The following is a 25,017-nucleotide window of genomic DNA, read 5'->3' as shown; positions in this document are numbered from 1 at the left end:
TAATCAAAACAATAGTTTTCCATAATGAACTTGATAAGCTGATACTGTGATTCATTTGGAAGAGAAAATGTGTAAGAATAGTCAGGAAATTTGAAAAAGGACAGTGGAGACATGATAGAGACTCATAAAGCAAGAGCAATTGAAGAGGATAATATTGGCATATGTTAAATATGCATGCCATTTCAAATCAGGGAAGAATGACTATTAGAGTGATAATGCTGGGATTCTTAATTTTCCATTCAGGAAAAAATATCCCTACCTTTCACTGTACCAAAAAAAAGAAAACCTGGATGGATGAAAGAGCTAAATATAAGTTACAAAAGTAAGATACCAGAATTTTTTTCACAATCCCTAGGATAGGAAGTAAGATATAAAATGATTAATAACTTTGACTACATAAAATATGAAAATGTCATAGGACCAAAAAAACCCGCCAAGTTGAAACAAAGTTGGCACACAATAGATTGGGTGGAAATACTTCTACCTGTACGGAAGTCAAAGGAGCAGACTCCTTGAAGGCAGTGACCCTGAGTGCGCCCTGTGGACCCGCAGGAGAGCTGCGCGCTCGCCCTGATGGGGAAGGACTCACTCCCTGCCTGACTGGACGCATCTGGCAGCCAGCTCAGGAGGAGAGCCTTCTCACACGCAGTAACTGCCCTGTCTCCTCCACTTCTTAGGATGTTTACAAGCCCCGTCAGAAATACAAACGCCAGCAGGGAGCAGAGGAGCTGCTTGATGAAGAATCTCGAATCCATGCTACACTTTTGGAATATGGCAGGTAATGAATGGGACCCTGTCTAAAGTGTCTGTTTTATAGAACCATTGGAAAGAAAAGCTAATTTGAATGGCTTCATTGCGATTAACTTGGTTGACTTTTACCTGATTGAGTTTGCTGTTTTTGGCCCTAGATTTCCAGTGTCAGGGGCTTTTCTCTCTCAAGTTGTTAGCCAAGTTTCCTGATGGTGCTAGAGACCTGACCTTTGAAATTCCTCTCTGGAATTGCGGGTGTAACAGGGAGCCCTGGCTCTGCCTTCCTTGGGGGGTTGGGGTGTTCGGGGCATTTGCAGCAGCTGGAGGGAGGGTCTGCACTTCGTGCCCCCGCCATTTGTTGAAATCTTTAGATAAACTAAAGAATTGAAAGCAGTTATAGCAGTTTTACTTCCTTAAGTGTTAGAATAAGAGTTTTGGTTTCCTGTGAAGAATTGTCCTAACCAGAAAAAAGAATTTAGAAGTGGTTTGTTACTTCTTAAAAAAGTCTCTAATTTTTAAAAAAGCAACTCTTAGATGCTCAGTTTTTCTGTAAAACACACACACGGAAGTGCTTCTCCTCACTGAATTTTTGGTTGACCCTGGGTGTTGACCTTCGTTCATGTCCTGCGTTTTCTACTTAGGGTGACTGACTCCTTGATGTGAGTGTGCCTCCTTGTGCTTCTTCCTTTATGCTGGAAGTGGTTGCTGTGCGCTGCCTCCTAACCCAACCCTCCTTGCGTGGCTGGAACTAACAGCACTACCACCTAGTGTCTCCCTAAGTGAGCACTCGATGGCTTCCCCCTCTGGGGTAATAGAACCAGCGGAAATTAGGCTTAATTGGCTTAATTGTTCCATCTTTCAAATGGAATTGCAATCACCACTTTGTTTTTGTTTTTGAGGGAGTAGTGTGGGGTCAAGTCCTTCCTTCCCAAGGATGAAAACTAGTCTGTTTTCTAACTAGTTGTTAGTTCTGTCCCTAAGCCACCTGGTGTGTTGGCTGCCCCCACAGCTGACAAGTTGCTACTGTGAATTGAACTCCTCTTCTGAGTCAGGCAGTACCAGAGCAGCTACGTAATTTATGGGACCCAATATAAATGAAAATGCAGGGCCCCTTGTTAAGAATTATTAATAATGATTAATTGTCAAGAAATTCAAGACAGCAACAACAACCAAGTATGGGGCCCTTCTGCCTGTGGGGGCCCTTCTGCCTGTGGGGGCCCTGTGCAGCTGGACGGTTGCACGCCATGGGCACCGTGATGGGGTCTTTCTAGCCAAGCCCAAGCTGCAAGTGAGTAGATGAGGCTGCACTGCTCTGGGTGACCCAGAGCTGGAGAGACAACCTCTGTGAATGTCACATGTTCCAGAGCCAGAGTACTTAGGGGAATCTTGTGCTGTTTGTTAGTTTGTATTGTTCATACCTCCATTTTTTCCAATATCATGGATCCTCCAATGTTCCTGGGAGTGAAAAGGAGTCAGGGAGTTGGTAAATGACCCACCTCACGGAGACCATGCTGACGCTATTTCGATACTTTGTTTTGAAATCCTCAGTTTCAAATTGGATCTTTTGGTGCCTGATATATGGTAGCTGTTATCACCTTGGGAGGGCTGGGTAAATTCGAGACATCCTCTGCATCCTCAGGAGTGCTTGGTGCAGTTTGAGGCCAGAGTCAGGCTGGGCTTTCTTTACGGAAGGGAGCAGGACACAGCTTCTGTTTGTGACTCCTCTCACATTTGGAGGGTGAGAAAGGGGCACAGTGTCGCAGTACCAATCTTAGTTCCTGTTGGTGGGTCATGCTGAGTTCTCCTGATTTCTCAGACGAGGGTAGGTGTGTGATGAGGATTTTTTGTTTTTGTTTTTTTGGGAGAGGGATTATTTTGCTTTCTGTGGAGCTTTCTGGCAAGGAGAGAGTGGGTTTGTGAGAGGTGGGCAAGTGGATACTTAGGACATTTGATAGTTTTTTTAGCTCATTCTCCTTTGTGAGAATGATAAAGACAGCATTCAGAAGGGTTAGAAAATAATTTGCCCAAGGTCAACTACTAACGGTTAAGAACTATTAAGAGCCTCAGACTGTGACTTGAACTCAGGTTTGTTGGGCTCTAAAAGCGTGTCATTATCGTTATCTAGAAATATTGTTTGAGCCTCCAGTGAGAGTCTGGCTCTTGGTTTTAGAAAGACAGGTGTAGTCTTAGTTATTTGGTCTGAGACCGAATAAGAAAGGAGTGGTTGTTAAAACTGACAGAGTATATTGGATAAAGTTAAAGTGCCAACAAGTGTGTTTTGTTTTCCTTCTTTGGCAAGTCCCCTCCCCTCCTTTCTGGTTCTCCGACTCTTTCCTCAGGGTTCTGTTCAGAACTCTCCACTGCATGGAGACCTTTCCCCTTAAATGAGGATTACATAACAATATATATGTGAATAACTTTGAACAGTTTGTCTTATGTAGAAAATGGTAAATGTCAACTCTTAGGTGCTATCTGTCATCACCATTATCACCATCATTATTAGCAGCAGCAGTTTTCTGTTCTCAAATGCCCTTAAATGGGACCTTTAGATTCAAATGAGGATGCTATCCTGAGCCTCTCCTTTCAGTTCTCCTTGTCCCTAAATATTCAGTACCCCTAGCACTAACGCTCCCTGCAGCCCCTTCCCATCCCCAGTCAAGCAAGGCTGGCCCCCTGCTGGCTCTGGGACTCACTCTGCTGTATCCTGCCTCTCCCTTTATGTTGTGGCATCCCTTACTTGCTCATCCCCCCCTAGGAATCCAGATCCCCCATCTGTTGTCAGGACTTCTGTTTTCCTCTTCATCTCACCTCTTGATCAGAGGGAAAGTATTTTGACTCCGAGAGGAAGAAGGTCTGAAACTAGAGTTTCCTCTTTGGGCTGAAGATCACTCGTCAGCCGAGGCCCACAGTGCATCTGGCTTTGAGGTCAGCATTGCAGCTTATTCCTTCTTTTAGACTTTCAGTGGCTTAAATAAGGCTGAGCTTTAAGCCTGGTCAGCCCTGCTGAAGGCCTTAAGGACCGTGTGTCCATTAAAAACATGTTTGAGTATGTTTATTCAAATGTTATGCTGTTGGAAAAACAAAACTCATAGTTTTGATTTTTGACTTAAAATTGAAACGCTATAATATTTCAGTTTTATTATGAGTCCAGTCAACTTTTAGGAGCCAATTTAAACACCTAACCATGCTCTACAAACTGCCACTGTGGGGAAATGCATTTTATGTGCAGTGTGTTTGACTTGCAAGTGGAATTTTGAAGCACAGCCACTAGAGGCTGGAGTTAGCCTTCTCTACGCCATTTGACGCTTAATTTTGAGTTGCCTTGAATTCATTCTGTACTTAGTAAATGAAATATGATGTGCCTCTCCCGGGCTGTTTGTGTCCTCTCTGATGTTGAGGCCCATGACATGCTCATAGAAGGTAGTTAATAAATGCTTGTTGGATGAACAAAGAATAAGGCCCACAGTCCTTAATATTTAGGGTTTTTTAATGTCCCTATTTTGTTCTGGGTTGCAGATCGTTTGATATTTGTCTTAATTTGTCCTGGGGCAATTGTTCTTGATGTTTAGTTTGTTTTTTAGAACTGTGAGTTCCCACATGGTAGCCACTAGCCACACATAATGGAATATTATTCATCCTTGAAAAAAGAAGGAAATCGTGCCATTTTAACAGCCTGGGTGAGTCTAGAAGACATTATGCTAAGTGAAGGAAGGCAGACATAGAAGGAGAAATACTACGTAATACCACTTACTGGAGGCATCTAAAACAGTCAGACTTACAGAAGAGAGTAGAGTGGTGGTTGCCAGGGGCTGGGGAAAGGGGAAATGGAGAGGTGTCAGTCAAAGGGTACAGTGTCAGTTACTCAAGGTGAGCATGTCCTGGAGAGCTACTGTGCCTCTGGGTACTAGTGCTGGGTGTTGTATTTAAAACTTTGCTCAGAGGGTAAATCTTATGTTAGATATTCTTATCACACACACACACAATAATAAATAAAAAGGGTGGAGGAAACTTCTGGAGGTGATGGATACGTTCATGGCATAGATGGTGATGGTTTCACAGATGAATACTCATCTCCAAAGTCATCAAATTGTGTGTGTGAAATCTGCACAGCTTTTGCATGTCGATTATACCTCAAGAATATGGTTTAAAAAAAGTAAGAGTGGGTAAAGAGGAAACTGACTTAGTTTAGAAAGCTGCTGCAGGCCTCGTGGACAAGGTGACTGGGACGCTTTTACACTCCCTGCTGAGTGAGCAAAGCGGGCATAGGATGATATAAACCGTCATTTTGACCATATAACAAAATGGATAGAAGGCAAAGTCCGGAAGGAAACATGCAAAAATATTACAGTGATTACTTCCAGGCAGTGGGATTATAGAAGATTTTTACTAATTTTTCTTAAACTTTCCTGTATTTTTTCACACGAGACAAACAATAGAGGTGATTTCAGAATCTAAACTTGTGCCAGTCTCAGTGATTAGTTGCAGATGACAGAATCCATTCTTTCTGGTTGGAGCAGAGGGGAATCTGTTCATGGGTGCTAGGACTGAGATGCCAGGACCACCAGGGGACCAAGCTTGGATGCCCCATGGCCACGGACAACACTAACAGTCACCTGGACAATCAGTAAGCCCGCCCTCGACTGTTGCCGTGGAAACCCCACTGCCTGTGATGCTCAGGCCCAGACACTGGAGCATGCTGCTGTGGGAGAACCGGACCCTCTGTTCCCTGCCAGCCAGGAGCCCCATCCTCCACCACCTTGGGGGGCTCCCTTCCACGTTTTAAACCTCAGGCAGGCATCTGTCCAGAGGAGCTGAGGCTACTGGCAGAACCCTGGCTGCAAGGGAGTCAGGCAGATGCAGGTTTCAGTTTTTTCCAGAGACTCCCATGCAGCCAAGCACAGAAGGAGGGGCTCAGCACACATGTTGAGTGAATCAGCCTGCAGGGTCCACCAGAGAAGTGAAACAAGAGTGAAAAACATGATCAGCTGTACCTTCACCCTCCGAAGGCCCGGTGAAGGCTCAGTTATCTATTGTGCTATAATAGGGGACAGCAGGAAGCTCCCTCTTTGTCCCAGGAGCACTGGCTCTCAGAGCCCCTAGCCTCCACAGCGCACACTGGCCTGACTTCCAGCTGTTACTAACATCCTTGATCCACAGACTAGCAAACCGAGGCTCCTACAGGTTGGGTGACTCATGCTGCTTGGGGCTGGGACCAGGAAGGACTGACTCAGGGCTCGTGCTTGTTCCCTGTCATATTCTGGCTCCTCAGACACGGGAGGTCAGAGTGATGGGGCTACTGGTTTGCCGCATTGCTGCACCTCAGCCATTTGTCAAGGAGCCTCTGTACTGTCTTGGAATGTGGGGACCCTACAGTGAACCTAACAAATCCCCTGTCCTCACGGGGGCTTCCTCCTAACAAGAAAGGCAGAGACAGTAAACAGACGTGAGACAGCTCCAGGGGCCCTGAGTGAAAGCTGCCAAGCGGGGGGATAGCGGAGAGGCTCTGAGGAGGGGTCTCTCTCCTGCTGGGTGACAAATGACCCTGACACTGAGCAGCTACTGCAGTAAGTGTTTATTTTCTGGTCTCTGTGGGTCAGGAGCCCAGGGGCAGCATGGCTGGGCAGCTCTGACTCAGGGCTCTCGTGGGGTCAGTGAGGATGTCAGCTGTGGCTGCCTCGTCCCAGGGCTGGAGATCTACCTGTAATCTCCCGTGTGTGGCTGGCGGCAGGAGGCGTCAAGTCCTCACCATGTGGGCCCCTCCACAGGGCCGCTCACAGGTAGGGGATCTGGCTTCCCCCAGGAGAGATGGAGATGGAGATGAAGCTTGAGGTATGCACATGCACACCCACACACTCACACATACGCACACACACCCTGCCCTGCCTGCTTTCCTCCCGCACAGCTGTGATGAAATGGAGAACAAAGCGAGGACAAACACCCTCTCCCGTTGTTCCCAGACCACCCTTCCTCCCCGTCCACAGCTTGCTTTCCCTCAGGCTTCCTGAGAATGGCCTTGGAGAGTCGTCCCGCTGACAGAGAGCTGTCTGCTCCTTGTCCGTGTCCCCTGGAGCAAGGAGACAGCACAAGTTTCTGCTGGCCATTCCAGTCTTCCATCACCTGCCAGCACAGGGGGCTTTGTGGTGGGCACCGATGCCCACTTGGAATTGCTGGACAGGGCATTCAATGTCCTTCTAGAACAAGGGGTTTCCATTCAGGCAGCTGAGCACACATCGCTGGGAACTCCCTGCTTTGGATCTTATTTGCTGTTGGCGAGTTCTCAGGGCGGGGGTGGGGGGTTGGGCACTGGCAGGGGAGGCTGGGGGCGTCCACCTGTGACAAGGGGCCTGGATGTGGGAGGAGCAAAGTGGGGGCTCTTTTCTCCTTTTTAAAATAGTAATCCATCACTTCGTTGGACAATTGCTCATTTTTTTTCCTTTTCAAAATTATGATATAGACACACAGAAGACACCCAGTGTATACGCATCCATATGTGCATGTGTGTGTGTACAGTTTAAAGATTCATGTCGTGGAGATGTCTGTATTCACCCCCTGTGTCAGTAGATGGGATATTGCTAGCAGCCCAGAAGCACTTGTATCCCCCCTGACAACAGCCCCTCTCCCTGGGGTGACTGTCAGTGCCCTGACTTTGTGACAGTCGTGTCCCTCCTCAGCCTCATAGTCTCACTCCCCAGGGGCACGTTCAGCTGAGGCGTTGCATTTTCCCCATTTTTCTCCTTTACGTAAAGTGCAATGTGCACCCTGTTTGCGGCCTGGCTGCCTGGGTGACTCACTCGGCTGCTGGGGGTGGCCAGGGTACCTGCATTCTGGTGGCTGTTTTGTGTTCCTTGTGTGGATGGGCCATATTCAGCCATTGTCCCATTGAGACATGCAGGCCCATTCCAGCTTGGGGCTCCGAGAGCACACCACCCTAGGCCGTGTCCCACGCTTCACTGGCATTTATACCTGGGAGCAGAACTTCTGGGTCCAAAGGTGCTCTGACCTTCCTGGGCAGTGCCACTGTCTTTTCTAAACCAGAGCACGTGTGTGCAGGTCCTGTGCGGAGTTCAGGGAGGTGCAGCGTCCTCCAGGAGGATCAGTTGCAGAACAGCCTGGGTGGAGAGGAGAGCAGCCGGCTGCTCAGAGAGGGATGGATGGTGGAGGCCTAGCTGAGGGTGTGGAGGCAGTCAGTGATGTGGCTGCATAGAGCGGCCGCTGCTGAGAGGGACAATGGCAGGCATTAAGTACATGGAGCTTTCCAGGCAGGAGCAGGGGTGGGCAGGGGCTTTGAGGCTGGGGGCATCTGTCAGCTTGGCTGCCACAATAGAGTGCCATAGACGGCCGCGTGAACAACAGAAGTTCATTTTCCTACAGTTCTGGAGGCTGCAGGCCCCAGATCAGCATCTGGCAGGGCGGGTTCCTGGGGGGACCCCTCCTCCTGGCTGGTGCCTTCTCCCCAGGGCCTCACGTGGTGGAGAGATCATGCTCTCGTCCCTTCTTCTTGTCAGGGCACTGGTCCTACCGAGCTAGGGCCCCACCCTCATGGCCTCATTTAGCCCCTAGCACCTGCTCACAGGCCCCGTCTCCAGCTACAGCCACCCTGGGGGTTAGGGTTTCAACATAGGAATTTGGGGAGGACACAAACATTCACCCAGTAACGGGGGCTTCGGGGCCTTTGAGGAACTGGAGCCTGCATGGAGCAAGGGGGGAGAGGTGTTGTGGTTATCTGTCGTTGTGTAACAAACCACCCCCAATGTTAGTGCTTTAAAATGAGAATCATCATTTATTCACTCACGATTTCAGTTTGGGCTGGGCCCAGGGGGACAGCTCCTCTCCGCCCTCTGTGACATCAGCTGAGGCCTTGCTCACAATGCTGGCAAGTTGGTGCTGGCTGACAAGCTGGGAGCTCAGCGGGGCTGATGGCCAGGGGCCTTGGTCCTCTGCCATGTGGCCACGTGGGCTTCTTCACAGCGTCATGGCTGGTTCCTAAGAGAGAGAAAGTGCCACTTGCCAGTCTTTTTCAAGGTTAGGCCTGAACCTGGCAGGAGTGTCATTCCTTCCATCGTAGAAATCACAGAGTCCAGGTACAGCTACTGGCCATTCCTACCACAGACCTCGTCTTTTTGGGAAGAGAATAAAAATTATACATATTTAAGGCGTACAACATGTTTTGGTACTCCGATACATAGTGAAATGGTTGCTACAGGAAAGCTAATTAACATGTACATCTCCTCACATAATTGTCTTTTTCTTTTCTTGGTGCAAACACCTGAAATCCATTCTCAGCAAATTTCCAGTGCATGAGACAGCAGTGTTATTACTGCTGCACGTTAGATCTCTAGACTGACTCATCCTGCTAACTGCAGCGTGTGCCCTTTGACCCCTGCTCCCATTTCCCCCACGCCTGCCCCTGCTGACCACACAGGCCTCGCTTCTCTCGGCCGTGTGCGGTGGGAAACATGCCACCTTTTATGTTGGCCTCACATCCTGGGCTAAAGATCTTCATGTCCTTGAAGTGCATATTGCCTAGCTCTTTCTCCAAGCCTGCACCACCCCAAATAGTTAAGACACGGTGGAGCACCCCAAAGCTGGGACAGTCAGGGCCAGCTGTCTCAATTGCTGGACATTGCTCTGTGGCCAGTGCACAGGACTCTCCATGGCCAGAGTTGCAGTGGAGTGTGTGCTTTTTTCTGGCGTGGGGTCCATGGCTTTGATCACATGCTCTGATGGGGCTCTCACCCAGAGAAGGGGTGCCGTGATCGTGACCACAGATCTGATCGGACCAGCTCTGCAGCGTGGCTGTGAGAGGAGGATGGTCTGTCCAGCCTCTCTGAGCCGACCTCACAGAAGCCACGGTGCATCACGTGCCTGCTCCCCATCTGCCACTTAGCAGGAGTCCAGGAGTGCGGCTATCCAAATTCACTCACTTTTGTGTTTTTGTTCAGTTTTTTCTTGTGGAAAACCAGAGAGACACGAAAGTAGGAAACACAGTATAATGACTACTCCCCCCATGTGCCCAGTTCCAGCAATTATCAGCTCCTGGCTAATCTCGTATCGTCTATCCCCCCTCCTTCTTCCCCCTTTCAGATTATTGTTCTCAATGTTTTTATAGACTAGAACACACACTGCACAGTGCTTCTGTCCTCAGTGTGTGCATGGTGGGTTTGCACACTGTGAGCTCACCTGGTTAGAATCCTAGTACCCACTTCCGATGTGTGGATAGGGGGACAAAGTGTTCCCACACCACCAGCAATTCCCTGACATCTGACAATTCCCTGACAGTTCAACTCAATTGGGACCCTCTCCACTGGAGTCAGCATACTTACTTGGACCAGAGACCTTTATTTCTGCATAAGGTGTCAAGTTAAGGTCCCCTGTGGTTTCCTTTCAGCCTGAAGGACTCCCCTTGCTGGAGGCAGGTCTGGCGTACAGCACTCTCTCAGCCCTGGTTCTATGGGAATGTCTTAATTCCTCCCTCATGTTTTAAGGACAGTTCTGCCAGATATAGGATTCTTGGTTGGATTCTTTTTTCCTTCTGCACTTTGAGTACGTCAGCCCATGCCCTCTTGCCTCCAAGGTTTCTGGTGAGAAATCACCTCCTGATATAACTGGGGAAAATAGGAGGAAAGCTCTCTTCCTCTCAGCTCTGTGAACGTTAATGATGTCTCTTCGCATGTGTTATGCAACAGAACATTTTCCTATAGTATTATACTATCAGTTAAGTTGTAGGATCATTTTCAGATTAATCAGAATTTAAGGAAAAGGAATTGAATATTTGACATCTAGTCGTTATGAGGTCTTTAAAAGCCAAATATGATTACATATTTTTAAATTAGAAGTGAAAAGGCCGTTGAAGCATCCTACAGATTTTAATTGCTAATAAAGGAAACACCACTCTCTAATATCCCACACAAGTAAAAAACTCTTTGGGGTCCTTTTTCTTAAGAGTAAAGGGGTCTTGAGACCAAAAAGTGAGCCAACCACTGGAGTCTATCCCCAGCCATGCCTGGTGCCTTTCTTGCTCTGACCTCATAAGGAGCCACTATGATGGAATTGATGAAAACCTATATCAGCCTCTGGGTGGGGTTAGGTTTTCGGTCTTTTGCCCAGGCAGCTGTTTTGGTGACCTGTTGGTAGACCGCACCCAGCTTGTTTTCTCCGATTTTTTCCCCCATTTTGTTTATTTTTTCATCTACTGTTTTTTCTTCTTTCATTTTTATTTTCTTTTTGATTTTTCTTTGTTCTCCTTTCTCATTTTTTTATTCTTTTTGTCTTTTTCTCATTTTTCTTTTCCTTTCTCTCAGTTTTTTCTTTTTCTCTATTTTTCTTTGTTTCTTTTTTCATTTTTGTTTATTATTTTCTTTTTTATTTTTCTTGGTTCTCCTTTCTCACTTTTTTCTATTCTCATTTTTATTTTTCTGATTTTTTATTGTTTTATTTTTCTCTGTTCTTTTCTTTTTTTAATTTTTATTTTCTTTTTATTTTTCTCATTTTTTATTCTTTTTGTCTTTCTAATTTTTCTTTTTACTTTTCCCTTTTTTCTTTTTCTCCATTTTTCTTCTTTCTTTGCTCATTTTAATTTTTTCTTTGTTTTTTTTGTTTCTCCCATTTTATTTAAATTTTTTAGTTAGTACTTTTAGTATTAGTGCAGTTAGTATAGTTCGTATTGTTAGTGTAGATAGCATAGTTAACGTGTTTATTATACTTTGTATTATTTGTTACTATAGTTAGTATAGGTGCCCTTCTTAGAATCATTAGTGTTAGTTACTTTTGTTTATTAGCCTAATTAGTAAGTAGGGAGTAGTGTTAGTTAGCGTTAGTTTCAGGTCACCATGTCTCTGGGCCTGGCGGCCGCCTCTGGCAACAGTAAGACCCATGTAGCCAGTTACAAGCTGCTAAAGACCATCGGGCAGAGCAGCTACTGCAAGGTGAAGCTGGCCCGGCACCTGCCCACCGGGACCGAGGTGGCGGTTAAGATGGTGGAGAGGAGTGGGAAGAGCGCCTCCAGAGCAAAGGCGCTGCACTGCGAGGTCCAGAGCCTGAAGACCGTGCGCCACCCGAACGTGCTCAAGCTGCTGGAGGTCGTGGCCACAGAGGAGACGTCCTTCATCGTCAGCGAGCTCGTGACCGGAGGAGACCTGCTGGACCACATCCGGAAGAGCGGCCCCATGGCGGAGGACGAGGCCCGAGGGAAGTTTCGGCAGCTCGCCTCGGCCCTGGAGTACTGCCACCGGAAGGGCGTGGTGCACCGGGACCTGCGGCTGGAGCACGTCCTTCTGGACAGCGAGGGCAACGTGAAGCTGTCGGGCTTCGGCAGCAGCGCCGTGTTCCTGGGCCAGGAGCTGAGCACCCAGTGCGGGAGCCCCTGGTACGCGGCCCCGGAGACCTTGCAGGGCCGAGCCTACGCCGGGCCCCCGGCGGACGTGTGGAGCCTGGGCGTGGTGCTGTTCTTCCTGCTCACCGGGGCCCCGCCGTTCTGGGGGTGTGACCTGGTGACGGTGCGCAGGCGGGTGCTGAGTGGGAGGTTCCCGCTGCCGATGTTCCTGTCCTGGGAGTGCAGGAACCTCCTTGGCAAAATGCTCACCCTCAACCCACAAAAAAGAATAAGTATCCAGAAAATCCTGAAGGACCGCTGGGTGAATATGGGGCAAGAGAAACTGCGGCCCTACAAGGAGCTGCCCTTTGACACCAGGGATCCCTGGGTAATGAGTGTAATGCTGAGCATGGGGTTTCAGCAGGACAGGATAGAAGACTCTTTAAAAAACAAGCGATATGACTCCCTCATGGCCACGTACTTAATGCTTAGTGACAAGAAACCACGGGTGGTGGGCCACAGCATCCTCGTAAGACCTTATGTGCCTCCCATGGACCCCAGCAGCCGCAGCTTCTCCCTCACCTACTCGGTGCAGCTGAAGGCGTCTGCGTGCGCAGGGAGACGCCATCGCATCAAACCTGGCTTTCCCGCCTGGCTCTGCAGGGCTGCAAACCAGCATCAGCTGCCTAAGGGGAACGCGGAGTCAGAGCTGAAGGCCACAGAACCTGCCAGGATCCTACCAGGCCTGGAGTACAGGACCGCCACCCCCAGCCCAACCCCCCTGCATGGGCCTGGGGCCTTCCCCTCCACCCACAGCACCAGCAACATTCCAGGGGGCCCAGAGGTCACCTGCCGTGGCAACCTCCTCCATGCTGGGCAGCGTGAGGGGGCAAGGCCAATCTCTCCTTCTGGCCCCACCCAGGGCCGGTGGCGGGCTGCTGGGAGCTTCTTAAATTTCCTCAGAGACTGGTGTTGTTGCCTGGACCCCAAAAAGATACTTTGAAGTAAAAAGTACCCTTGTAAAAGATATTTGTTCTTCATTTGTTTAAGCTTAGTGTCTGCAAAATATCTTGTAGGGCCGGTTTAAAATAGAATGTATTAATGGAAATCTGGAGGTTCGGGAAGGCCAACAGATGAGGAGATGATGCCATTGCCAAGATAGTTTGTTGCTCATAGTTCCCAGAGGGGCCACACCACAGCACACAGGGCCCCACGGGGAAGCCCCAGGGTGGTCAGGAGGCAGAGGGAGCGGGGGACACTGTGGGCAGGAGGAGCCTTTCCTGTGATTTCTGGAGGAAGGAACAGCGAGGCAGGATGAGCAGGCTCAGGACTGGCTGGTCTAAATAACTTCACAGGCTTTGGGGCACGAGGCTGTCCCAGTTGTCTGATACCCACCCTGGGGGACAAGGCCCGGGGGTAGCAGCCTCGACTACACATGTCCAATAGAGGAGGTAGTTGGGGTGTGGATGGACACTGGATTGGTTGGTTTGTTTTTGAAAAATGGGCCCAAGAAGGAGGGTTCTCCCTGGGGAAGGCGGAACGGCATGACGAGGGAGGCAGGAGGCCGAATTGATCGGATTCAGAACAAGGCGTGTCCACATGTGCACGCAGGACACATGTTAAAGCATCAGGTTACAGAAGCTAGAAACATGGTCCAGACAAGGCTCAGCTCAGATGTCACCTGAGGAGCCTTCCCTGCCTGCTCCGTCTACAGTGACAGCGTCCCCACCCCAGTCTCCCTGCCGTCACCCACCCCATTCCCCTCACAGCGTTCAGGGCCCGGCCCCTTGCTCAGCACCCCACCGTGACTCTCCCCACCCAGAGGAAGGTCCTCACAGGACCTCCCATGCCCTGCACCATCTGGGCCTCCCCGTCTCTCGTCTCCTCCCACCACTGCCCCCACCCCCCTCTCCTGGTCCCCCGGCCCTGCTTTTCCTCTGTGGCACTTCTGCCGTCTAACCTGCTGTGCTCTGCTCAATGTTTGTCCCCCTCTGTGATGGCTCCATGGGCGCAGCAGAGTTTGTTGTCTCATCTCCTTCACTGCCATCTGTCCGTGCCTCCAGCCTGAGTCAGGGCTGGGCACAGAGCAGGGCTCCATGGACAGCGAATGAACAGATAACGCTTAGCACTCCTGGAAGCGTGCTCCTTTGTAATCTGCAGCGTTCACTCACTAGCGCAAGTCTGAGGCCCTACTGCTGCTGGGCCAGCTCCGGACACTGGGCAGCAGTGGGAGAAGCAGGCAGAGGTCTCCAGTCTCATACAGCTGCCAGCCTAGTGGGGGCTGAGAAAAAGTAAGTAAAATATACACAAAGCCAGGCGGGAGTATGTACCATGGTGAAAAAGTGAGGAAGGACTTGAGCAAATTCCTGAAGATCTTTAGGGAGTAAGCAATGCAGAGGGTAGAGTGTTCTAGGCTAGAAGACCAGCAAGTGCAAAGGCCCTGAGGCCACAGTGGGCTACAACTTAGAGAGTCTTAGTTATTAGTGTGGAGTGTTAGTTTTGTCTCGAATCTGAATTTCGCTTTTGTTTATAAACCTTGCTTTCACCTTTCTAGCTAGTTAACCTGAGTTCAGCAAATTCTATTGTATTCTATGATTTAATGTAGAACCGGGTGAATTTGGGTGAAGTCAGTATGTGTTCATTGAATGGCCTCCCTGGGCCCAGCTGTATTAGGCATCAGGAGGCTGTGAAATCAACACAGTGGTCTCCCTCTTAACGACCCCACTGGATGAATATCCTCGCTGTCCTCCAGCCCCTCCACTGCCCCATCTCATCTGAGTCTCGAGCTCCGACCCTGACCCTCTGTTGCACCTTCACCCCCACTTCCACTTCCCCCTAGACTTGTCTCTCTGAGTGTCCTTGAGCTTCTTGAAGTCAGCTTGACCTAAACGGAGTTCAGCCCTTGCCCCATGTCTGCATCCTCTCCATGAAGTCCCTCTGGGTGAGGGACCCCCCCCAGCGGACTCCTCCACCCCCAGGCAGGACTCCTCCCCACCCTGCCTTGCCGATGTGCCAACCCCCTGGATGCACTGCCTCGGGAACCCTGTGACCTTCTCCCTCCTGTCTTCAGCCTTGGGCTGCACACTGACCTCCCCCTCTTCACAAACTGCCAAATGGCTGCTACACTTACAAATGGGGACGCAGAGGTGACACAGGCAGGTGTGATTGGAAATGGTGAGCAGCATCGCAGAGCAGAGCGCAGACCAGGGCTCCCGAGAGGGCAGAGAATGGCTATTGTGGCATCAGGACGGCCATAAAGGGGGCGAGGTGGGCACCCACAGCAGCCCCTCTCCATGTTCCCCAGGAGCCCTGCGTCTCAGCCTCGGCTTGGGCTGGCTGCCCCTCCTTCTGTCTGTTAGGTGGGTGCCTGTTCATTCGTTCACTCACTCATTCGCTCATCATGGACTTGGTTCCTGCCTGGTGCCAGGCCCTGGCTAGATGATGGCGGGTCCTTGGAGACCCAGCTCAGACCTTGTCTCCTCCATGAAGCCGTTCTTGATCCCCACCCCCTCCTGCAGCCCCTCTGGCCTCACCTGGGCCCCCAGTGCTGTGATCACACTCTGATGAGCTCTCCAAGCTGTGAGCCCTCGGGGGGCTCTGGGCCAGATGCAGAAATGGGTTCAGACATGGGATGATGGCTAAAACCCTGAATACATGAGAGGATTACCCACGGGCCTGATGGGGGTCAAGTTCACCTCCTCTCTCCCTCCTGGACCAGGGCTCCTCATTCCCAGGAACTGAGTGACCTCACCCTGTGCTCATTTTGACCCTTATCCATCGATTTTCTTTCAATGTTAATTCTTTTTAAACTCTGAAGTCAGGTCATGAGGGTGTTCCTCAGTAATGAGAAACTTAATTATGACTTCAAGGGAGGGAATGCATCTGTGGTGCCTGAACCAAGACAGAACAATGTGGAAAGCACAGGATGCTGAGGAGGAGCTGGCTCAGGGGCTGGGCCTCGGGGCAGCAGAAAGAGGGGAGACAGAGACTTAGATGGAGACAGAGCTGCCAGGGTGGGGTTCAAGCCGGGAGGAGTGGGAGTCCAGGGGCCTCCACACGTGAGGGTGGCGGCTTCCGGAGTCCCCCTCTGTCATGTACAAGCTGTGTTTCTCATCCTGCAGCACCTCCAGGCCTTAGGACGAGCTGGTCCTCCAGCAGGAGCGCCTTTGCTCTGCTCTCCAGACAACAGTGCCCTCACGCTGGGAGACTCTGCCCTCTGGGCATCTGTTCCTCAGCCTGCCTGTCCAGTACCCCCACCCCCACCATGACACACGCAGCCCGCTCTGTGCTTAGGTCACCTGGTTGTCATCGCCTGAGGCTGGCCTGTCTGCTTGTGTGAGAGACCGGCAGACCTGGCTTCTAAGCCTTTCAAGTCTGCGTGACCTTGGACCAGTCCCTTGTCCCTTTGGAGGCTCAGTTGGAGGCTCAGTTTCTCACTATAAGTGGGTCTGGCAGTGGCCTCCTCACTGTGGCGCTGTGCTCTCTGAGCTGCTGGAGATGGCGCATTGGATGGGTGCCTCTTGCTGGTGCCCTTGGTGCTGACCCCAGGGTCATGGCCCCAGCATGCCCAGGGTTTGTGGAACACCCGGCTGTAGTGATGCATGAGGTAGTGGGAGATGGGCAGGAGGTCAGGGTGCAACTTTGGAGTCAGAAGACACAGCATTCCTTGGGGACACTTCCCTGAGCCCCTGGTCCCAAGCCTCGCCCACCCACACCCCTTCTCAGCTGCCTTCGGGGAACTCAGTGAACCCCTGCTCTGAGGCTGCATTCCCCGTGCATCTAACCCAGGCCGGACACTGCTGTGGTCACGTCCCGGGTGAAGGAGTGAAGCTCCACGGGGCTAACGGGAGGACCACAAATTCAGATGCCTCCAGGGGTCAGGCTGGCTCAGGCTGTGGAGGACCTGGGCAGGGGGAAGCTTAGGGAGTAGCAAGCTGGGAGCACAAGCGCTGTCCAGAGAGCAGCTGCAGCTCAGCTCTAGAAGAGCGTTGCCTTGAGGGACTGTCACAGGTGGCCAGATCTCATTTCATACATAAAATAAGCTAGACAGCTGGAATTTTGTTGGTAATCTTCCAGTTTTTAAATGTTAGCGTTAACTTTTAAAATCTAGATTTGCCGCTATTCCCTGTTTTGGTTTAAAATGCTTGGCTGTGTGTGGGCTCAGGAGCAGCTGGCAGACTGGATGCTCTTGTGACTCTATTCCCCCTCCTAGCTCCCTCACCTAGTGCCTCCTTGTGCATGTTCAGGGGACAGCTTCATCCCCCAAGGCAGAGTATGTTGGCCTGTTGGCTCCTGGGTGGCTGGCTCCCATATGGGGGCGCTGGGCTCTTGGGGGAGTCACCCTTTCCTGCAGCGGCCCCGTGGCAGGTGGTGCTGTCCAAGCCCACTCACACATACCTGGCGCGTCCATCCACCCTCTGTTAGACTCGCTCTGCTGTATCCTGCCTCTCCCTTTATGTCGTGGCATCCCTTACTTGCTCATCCCCACCTAGGAATCCAGATTCCCCATCTGTTGTCAGGACTTCTGTTTTCCTCTTCATCTCACCTCTTGATCAGAGGGAAAGTATTTTGACTCCGAGAGGAAGAAAGTCTGAAACTAGAGTTTCCTCTTTGGGACTGAAGATCACTCGTCAGCCTAGGCCCACAGTGCATCTGGCTTTGAGGTCAGCATTGCAGCTTATTCCTCCTTTTAGACTTTTAGTGGCTCAAATAAGGCTGAGCTTTAAGCCTGGTCAGCCCTGCTGAAGGCCTTAAGGACCGTGTGTCCATTAAAAACATGTTTGGCTATATTTGTTTAAATGTTACGCTGTTGGAAATACAGGGATTCATAGTTTGATTTTAGGCTTAGACAAAATTGTAACTTTGTAATATTTCAATTTTATTGTAGATCAAATCAACTTTTAGGAGCCAACTTAAACACCTAACCATGCTCTACTAACTGCCACTGTGGGGAAATGCGTTTTATGTGCAGCGTGTTTGACTTGCAAGTGGAATTTTGAAGCACAGCCACTAGAATGCTGGAATTAGCCTCTTTTACACTATTTGAGGCTCAATTTCGAGTTGCCTTGAATTCATTCTGTACTTAGTAAATGAAATTTGACGTGTCTCTCCCAGGCTATTTGTGTCCCCTCTCACGGTAAGGCCGATGACATGCTCATAGAAGGTAGTTAATAAATGCTTGCTGGATGAACAAAGACTAGGGCCCACAGTCCTTAGTATTTAGGGGTTTTTAAATGTCCTTGTTTTGTTCTGGGTTGCAGATAGTTTGATATGTGTCTTAATTTGCCCTGTGGCTATTGTTCTTGATGTTTGGTTTGTTTTCTAGAATTGTGAGTTCCTACGTGGTAGCCACTAGCCACATGTGGCTATTGAGCACTTGAAATGTGACTAGTGTGACTCAGGAACAGAATGTTAATTTTAATTAAGACACACTTAAATTTAAAAATTCATGATTGATTTAGCTATTGGACAATGTTTGAGTATGTTTGGAGTGTCTTGAGAGGTGAATCTACTGATTTTAAGTTCTGTGTGTGGCTCCCGTATTTCTCGTGGACTGTGCTATTCTGGATGGTCCCCCTTGATGTCGAAGACCCGATACTAAGTCTAGGGCATGAGGAAGGGAACTGAGGGGTAAGAGGGCTGGGACGCCATTGATGCTGACGGTGTAGGACGTGAGCCCGCTTGGGGAGTCGGAGCTCACGATAGGGAAGGCAGGAACGTACTGAAGTATATGGCACTGAAGTTCAGCCTGGCATTTGGGAAGAAAGGGCAGGGCTGACAGGGCAAGAGGAAAGGGTGTAGGATAGAGCAGCATAGAAAGGATAAAAGAGAAGTAAATGCTTTTGTAGTAGAAATTAGTGGAAGCATTCCCCTGCTCTTTGTGAGGGATGACAGGCCGTAAAGGGCTATCTTACTCTCTTGATGAAGCTCGGACAACATGGAAGAGTCTCCCGGAGACACTGGAACACCTTCTGTTCAGAGACACTGAACGCAATGAGGCAGGCATTAATAGGCAACTGAGGACAGCTGTTCTTTGTTATGGAAGCATTGCCTCTATGCCACATGGAGGAGGAGCCCTTTAGGAAAATGAGCTGGACTTTTCATTCATTCAGCAAACGTTTATTGAGTACCGACTGTGTGCCAGGCACCGTACCAGGTGGTATCGAAACAAAAGTGAATGAAGTTGTACGTGAATATTCATAGCAGCAATATTCACAGTCTCCAAAAAGAGGAAACAAACCAAATGTCTATCAGCTGAGCAATGGATGAACAAAATATGGTTTGTCCATACAGTAGGGTATTATTTAGTTATAAAAGAGAATTAAGTGCTGACTCATGCTACAATATGGATGAACCTTGAAAACATGCTAAATGAAAGAAGCCAGGCACAGGAGGCAACATGTTGTATGATTCCATTATGTGAAATGTCCAAAATGACCAAATGCATAGAGACAGAGAGTAGATTAGTGGTTGCCAAGGGATGCCGAGAGGGGGCAATGGGACAGACTGCTAGTAGGGATGGAGTTTCTTTTTGGGGAGATGGAACTATTCTGGAATTCAGTAGTGGTGGGATTTGCACAAAATAGTGAATACACTAAAAACCACTGAAGTATACACTTTAAAATGGTGAATTTTATGTTATATGAATTTTGAGGGGTGGGATGCGGACATAGTGGGCCTCCTGGTGCGATGCATGGAGAAGAGCTCAGCAGGCGTCTCTGTAGTTAATTGCAAGAACGTAGGACCGGGTCTGCACGTGTGCACACCCCGAGTGGCCTGAGGTTGAGATCATCCTGTGGAGTGAAAGTCCCGTACTCTTAAAACTCTCAAGGCAGGGGAGACAGGGAACAGCCGAGGAACCGTTCTGGATGGAAGGAGACCGAAGAGACGGGACAATAAACACAACGTGTGATCTCGAACAGGATCCTGGGCCAAAAAGAAAAAGCGATTCGTGGGATAGTTGGTAAAATTGGAAGGAGATCTATGGACTGGATGGGAGATTGGTATCAATGTTCATTTCTTGATTGGAGGAATCATTCTAACGTAGGAGACTGACTAGCTACACACTAGGGTATTTAGAGGTTATGGGCAGGAAAAAAAAGAGGGAGAGAAGTGGAGTAAAATGTTAACAGTTGGAGATTCGGAATGTAGAGTATGAAGAAGTTCTTTGTATTATTCTTGTAACTTTCTGAAGGTCTGAAACTTTAAAAAAAAAATTACTTAATTACCAAAAAATTAAAATAAAAGAGCTGGCAAAAACTAGAAGATCTTGAATTAGACAGGCTTCAGGCATAGTTTGCTCAGGGCTCCAGCTCACTTTTTCTCCCTCACTCTCAGCTCTGCCCTTCTCTATAGATTTTACCCTCAGGCTGGTTTCCTTTTGGTCCCAATGTGGCTGCCAGGAGCAGGGACTATAGGCCCCCAAACTTCCAGGGGGGAATTAGTGAATTAATTACATTGGTTGGACTAATCTAGATGCTGGATGTGTGTGAATCCTACCCAAACCGTAGTGTTGTTGCATCATGATGAAGGGGAGCTCCCCAATGGAGAATGTTCATGTTCTTGGGAATCAGCCTAGGTACTTAACCAGTGAATGCCCAGCACCCAGCTGTATGTTGAGCAGACACCCAAGAAGGTGAATTTAGTGCAGATACAGAGGACATGAGTAAACACTTGTACTAAAAGAATTGAAGGTATTTTCTAGGAAAATATAAATTATTCAAGAGAATGAGGAAAAAAAGCCACAGAAAGAGAAAATATTTGCAAAAGACTTAACTGATAAAGGTTTGTTATCCAAAATATACCAAGAATTCTTAAAACTCAGCAATAAACAAAAACTCAATTAACAAATGGATAAAAGATCTAAACAGACACCTCACTAAAGAAGATGTACAAACAGCAAATAAGCATGTGAGAAATGCTGTGCGTCATATGTCATCAGGGAAGTGCAAATGAAAACATCAGTGAGATACAACTAGACACCGAATAGAATGGCCAAAACCCAGAACCCTGACAACGCCAAATGCTGGCCAGGATGTGGAGCACCAGGAGCTCTCATTCAATGCTGATGGGAACGCAAAACAGTCCAGCCACTTTGGAAGACAGTGTGGTGGTTTCTTACAAAACTAAACATACTCTTACCGTATGATCCAGCAATCATGCTCCTTGGTTTTACTCAAATGAGTTGAAAACTTACGTCCACACACAAAAACCTGCGCTGGATGTTTCTAGCAGCTTTATTCATAATTGCAAAACTTGGAAGCAACCAAGATGTCCTTCAGGAGGTGAATGGATGAATGAACTGTGGTGCATGCAGACAATGGAATAAAAAATGAGCTGTTAAGCCATGAAAAGACATGGAGGAACTTTTAATGCATGTTCTAAGTGAAAGAAGCCAATCTGAAAAGGCCACGTACTGCATGATTTCAGTGATGTGACTTTCTGGAAAAGGCAAAACTTTGGAGGCAGTAAAAAGACAGTGGTTTCCAGGGGATAGGAGGGAGGAAGGGATGAGCAGGTGGAGCATGCAGGATGTTTAGGGCAGTGAAAATACTCTGTGTGATGACATAATGGTGGATATGTGTCATTACACATTCGTCAAAACCCATAGAATGTACAACACCGAGAGTGACCCATGGAAACTATGGACTTGGGTGATAATGATGCGTTGATGCAGGTTCATAACTGTAACAAATACTCTACTTTGGTGCCGGGATGTTGATAGTGGGGTATGTTGTGTGTGGGGCAGGGCTGGGGGAATATGTACAGGGTATCTGTACTTGCCACTCAATGTTTGCCGTGAACCTAAAATTGCTCTAGGAAACAAAGTCTGTTAAAAGGGATATGAAACAAAACAGCGATTGAAAAGATAGTCAAAGATCTATACCTCAAAAGACAGCAAGCCCAGTGTTGTAGGTAAGTTCTACTAAGCTGTCAAGGAAGATACAATTCCTGTATAATATAAACTGTTCCACAACTTAACAAAAGTAAAGATCTTCCTGCCTTTTTTTATGATCCTGACATGCATATATCTTAGATTAAATATTAGCATAGTCAATTCACTACTGAATTAAAAGAAAAAAATGTACCATGACCGATAGAATTCTTCTCAGTAATGCAAGGAATGTGCCAGATTGACGTAAAGGAAACTCTAAAACTAGATGGAAGGATGTAAAAAACCTGAAGAAATGGAGAGACAGGCAGTGTTGTAGGAGAGGGAGATGTGACCGGGTCAAGAGGCCGTGTCTTCCCAAATCAATGTGTAAGTCCACAAAAGTAATTCTAATCAAAACGCCAACAGGATTTCAGTGAAGCTTGACAAGATGACTCTTAAAGTTCATCTGAATTAGAAATGCATAAGGATAACAAAGTCAATTTTGAAAAAGAATAATAATCAGTAGGTATATGAACTATTTACCAAACATATTTTGAGGTTAAGTAATAAAATACTGAGGTATTGGTGCATGAACAGACAAATCATTCAATGAAACAGAATAAGGTATAGAAATAAACCTGATTATTGAAATATTCACTCATCCAACTAATGTTTATTGAACGTATCAGCATGGTTCTCTATGTGGGTGAGGTAGGAATAAACAAAACGGATAATGTCCCTGCCTTCTTGGAACTGACCTGCTAGCAGGGGAGGATGAACAGTGAGTGAACCAACAAGTCCTTTGGTATGGCACGTGGTGACAGGTGCAGCTCAGGCCAGGACGGCAGGAGTGGAACTGGTGAGAATGGTCCAATTCTGGAATATTGTGAAGGTAGAGCCAGCAGGATTTGTTCATTGCTGTTGATGTGTGGTATGTGAGAGAGAGGAATCAAGAATGATGCCAGGGTTGGGGCTCATGTACTGAGATGGGGGAGATTTGCGAGGGGGGGAGTGCATGAGTTTGCTTCCGGTCCTTTGGTTAGAGATGCTCACCACACCCCCAAGAGCATTTATCCGGTAGGTAGTTGAGTTTGTGGGTGTGGACTTAGGTGAAAGTATTGGGCTAGAGATATTAATTTGGATGTCAGTCAGAGACTGGAGAATGATGGAGAGAGTGCAGACAGACAGGAGAAGGACAGAGCCCCGGGCCCTTCAACAGCAAGCAGTGGGGAAGATGAGGGGACCGAGTGAAGGACACTGGAAGGAGCAGCCAGTGGAGGAGGAGGAAAACCGGGAGAGTGAGGGCTCCTGGGAGCACGGAAGGCAGTGTCTCGAGGCGGAGGGAGCGGTCCACTCCGTCAAGCGCTGAGAAGTCCATGACCGCGGGGTTTAGCACAGTGCTTGTGGTCTGCACAGAGACAGCTCGGGAGCGACCGGCAGCAACTTCAGGGTAGCGAGGGAGGGGAACCGTGGGAGGGGGATTAGCTTTATACAGCACATTCCATTTCCTTTATCAAATTAAAAATATCTCTGAAGCGAGTATGGTTAAAGTTGTATTTACTTCTATTTAATCTGGGTATTGGATTCATGAGTGTTTGTTACATTATTTCCTTTATTTTTCTATATGTTTAAAATGTTGCCTAATTACAAAGAAGAAAAACCATTTATACATAAATATTAAAAACAAGTATGCATAAAATATTTTTAGAATGATGCCCAAGAAACTGGTAAATACTTGTCACTGGCAGGCTGGCATGCGTTATGACGTTCGTGGGTCCTGGGCAATTTTGCCTCCTTTAAAAAATATTAAAAATTATGTTTTATAATTGCCTTGGTATAAAGACAAATATCATCCAGGCTGGGTTCCTTATTATATGTTCATTATTATTATATTTATTTTTTCTTGTGATTGTAAAAGAAATTAAAATTAAAACATTTCCGGGAGCCCCTGAAGGTCGTGTGGCTGTGTGTACGGTGCCTGTGTGCCCAGTGGAGTCGTCGGCCCCGGGCGCCAGGCGGGGGCTGGGAGTCAGGGATGGAAGGCGACTTCCTTTTCACTCTGTACCTTTTGTTTTATTTGAATTTTTTAAATTCTGCGTATTTATCCCTTTTTTAAAAGGAGGCAAAGCCTACACACGAATAAGTAAAAGAGAATGAAGCTAAGAGATCGGGCAAGGATGGAAAGAGACAGTTCACAGTCGAGTCAATACAATCGGCCAGTAGCCCTGAAAAGACGCCCAACCAGACGTGATCAGGGAACTGCAAATCAGACAATAAAAAGTTTTTAATGGCAAAAATGAAGAATATTGATGCTGCTGCTTGCTGACTGGCATGGGGAACGGGCGCTCTCAGTGTGATGGGCTGTCACTGGTTCAGTCTTTCAGGAGAGCAATTTATCAGTGTTTGTCCACACACGTGATGCAAATGCCCTTTGACCAGGGACAGTAATTCCAAAATGTCTAACATATAGAAATACTCTCATGAACGAAAAAAGATATGTGCATTGCAGCCTTATTTGAGTGAAAATTAAAAATAACGTAAATGTCCATAAACAGGGGAATTGATAGATTGTGGTGTATATATCCTGCAAAAAATTTTAGTTAGTTGTTGAAGTGATAAGATAGATCAACATGCAGCAACACAGAAAGTCCACCGTATTGTTATGTGAAATAAGCCAGTTGCAGACTGAGTTTGGGCCTCTCTGCAGGTGTGTGTCTGTGGAAATAGATGGAAGCCATCTAGAAGAATCCATGTTCAACTCTGGAAGGGAGACTGATGGAGGCGAGGGCGGGGGGTTAATGGGGGATTTTTAGTCTGTAGTTTGTATATGTCCATAGTGCTTAATTTTATTACAAAGAGAATATGTTTATATAATACTTATATAATCTTTTAAACAATTAAAAAATTTAAGGTAGTTAAAATTTAAAATTGAATTAGTTACAATTTAAGGTAGTTGCTGCGCAAGGCTGGATACGATCCTTCCCAACCAGGCCGAAGGGTTGAGAGGCAAGGAGAGGCCGGATTTGTGGGGTCTGGGGGGAGCTTCAGTTTGGGATTTCAGAGCTTCAGGGTTTCCAAGCTG

At 48.0% G+C, this 25,017-nt stretch overlaps 1 protein-coding gene across 2 annotated transcripts in view; it reads left to right on the top strand.

The window, feature by feature from the left end:
- LOC123285341 (coiled-coil domain-containing protein 93-like) overlaps nucleotides 1–25,017 on the top strand; it is a 56,515-nt gene that overhangs the window by 14,911 nt on the left and 16,587 nt on the right. The window contains exons 3-4 of one of the 2 annotated variants that reach the window (XM_070507467.1): nucleotides 678–778; nucleotides 6,435–6,990. In XM_070507467.1, the coding sequence (XP_070363568.1) occupies nucleotides 678–778; nucleotides 6,435–6,531 (198 nt within the window). In that variant the 3' untranslated portion in view covers nucleotides 6,532–6,990. Of the gene's footprint in view, nucleotides 1–677; nucleotides 779–6,434; nucleotides 6,991–25,017 lie in introns of those variants that run through there. The other variant, XM_070507468.1, reaches the window with a different exon arrangement.

Source organism: Equus asinus, chromosome 4 (genome assembly GCF_041296235.1).
Source record: "Equus asinus isolate D_3611 breed Donkey chromosome 4, EquAss-T2T_v2, whole genome shotgun sequence".
Classification (NCBI taxonomy): Eukaryota; Metazoa; Chordata; class Mammalia; order Perissodactyla; family Equidae; genus Equus; species Equus asinus.
Note: the sequence above shows the minus strand (reverse complement) of the source record. Positions and strands in the feature narration are given on the sequence as shown.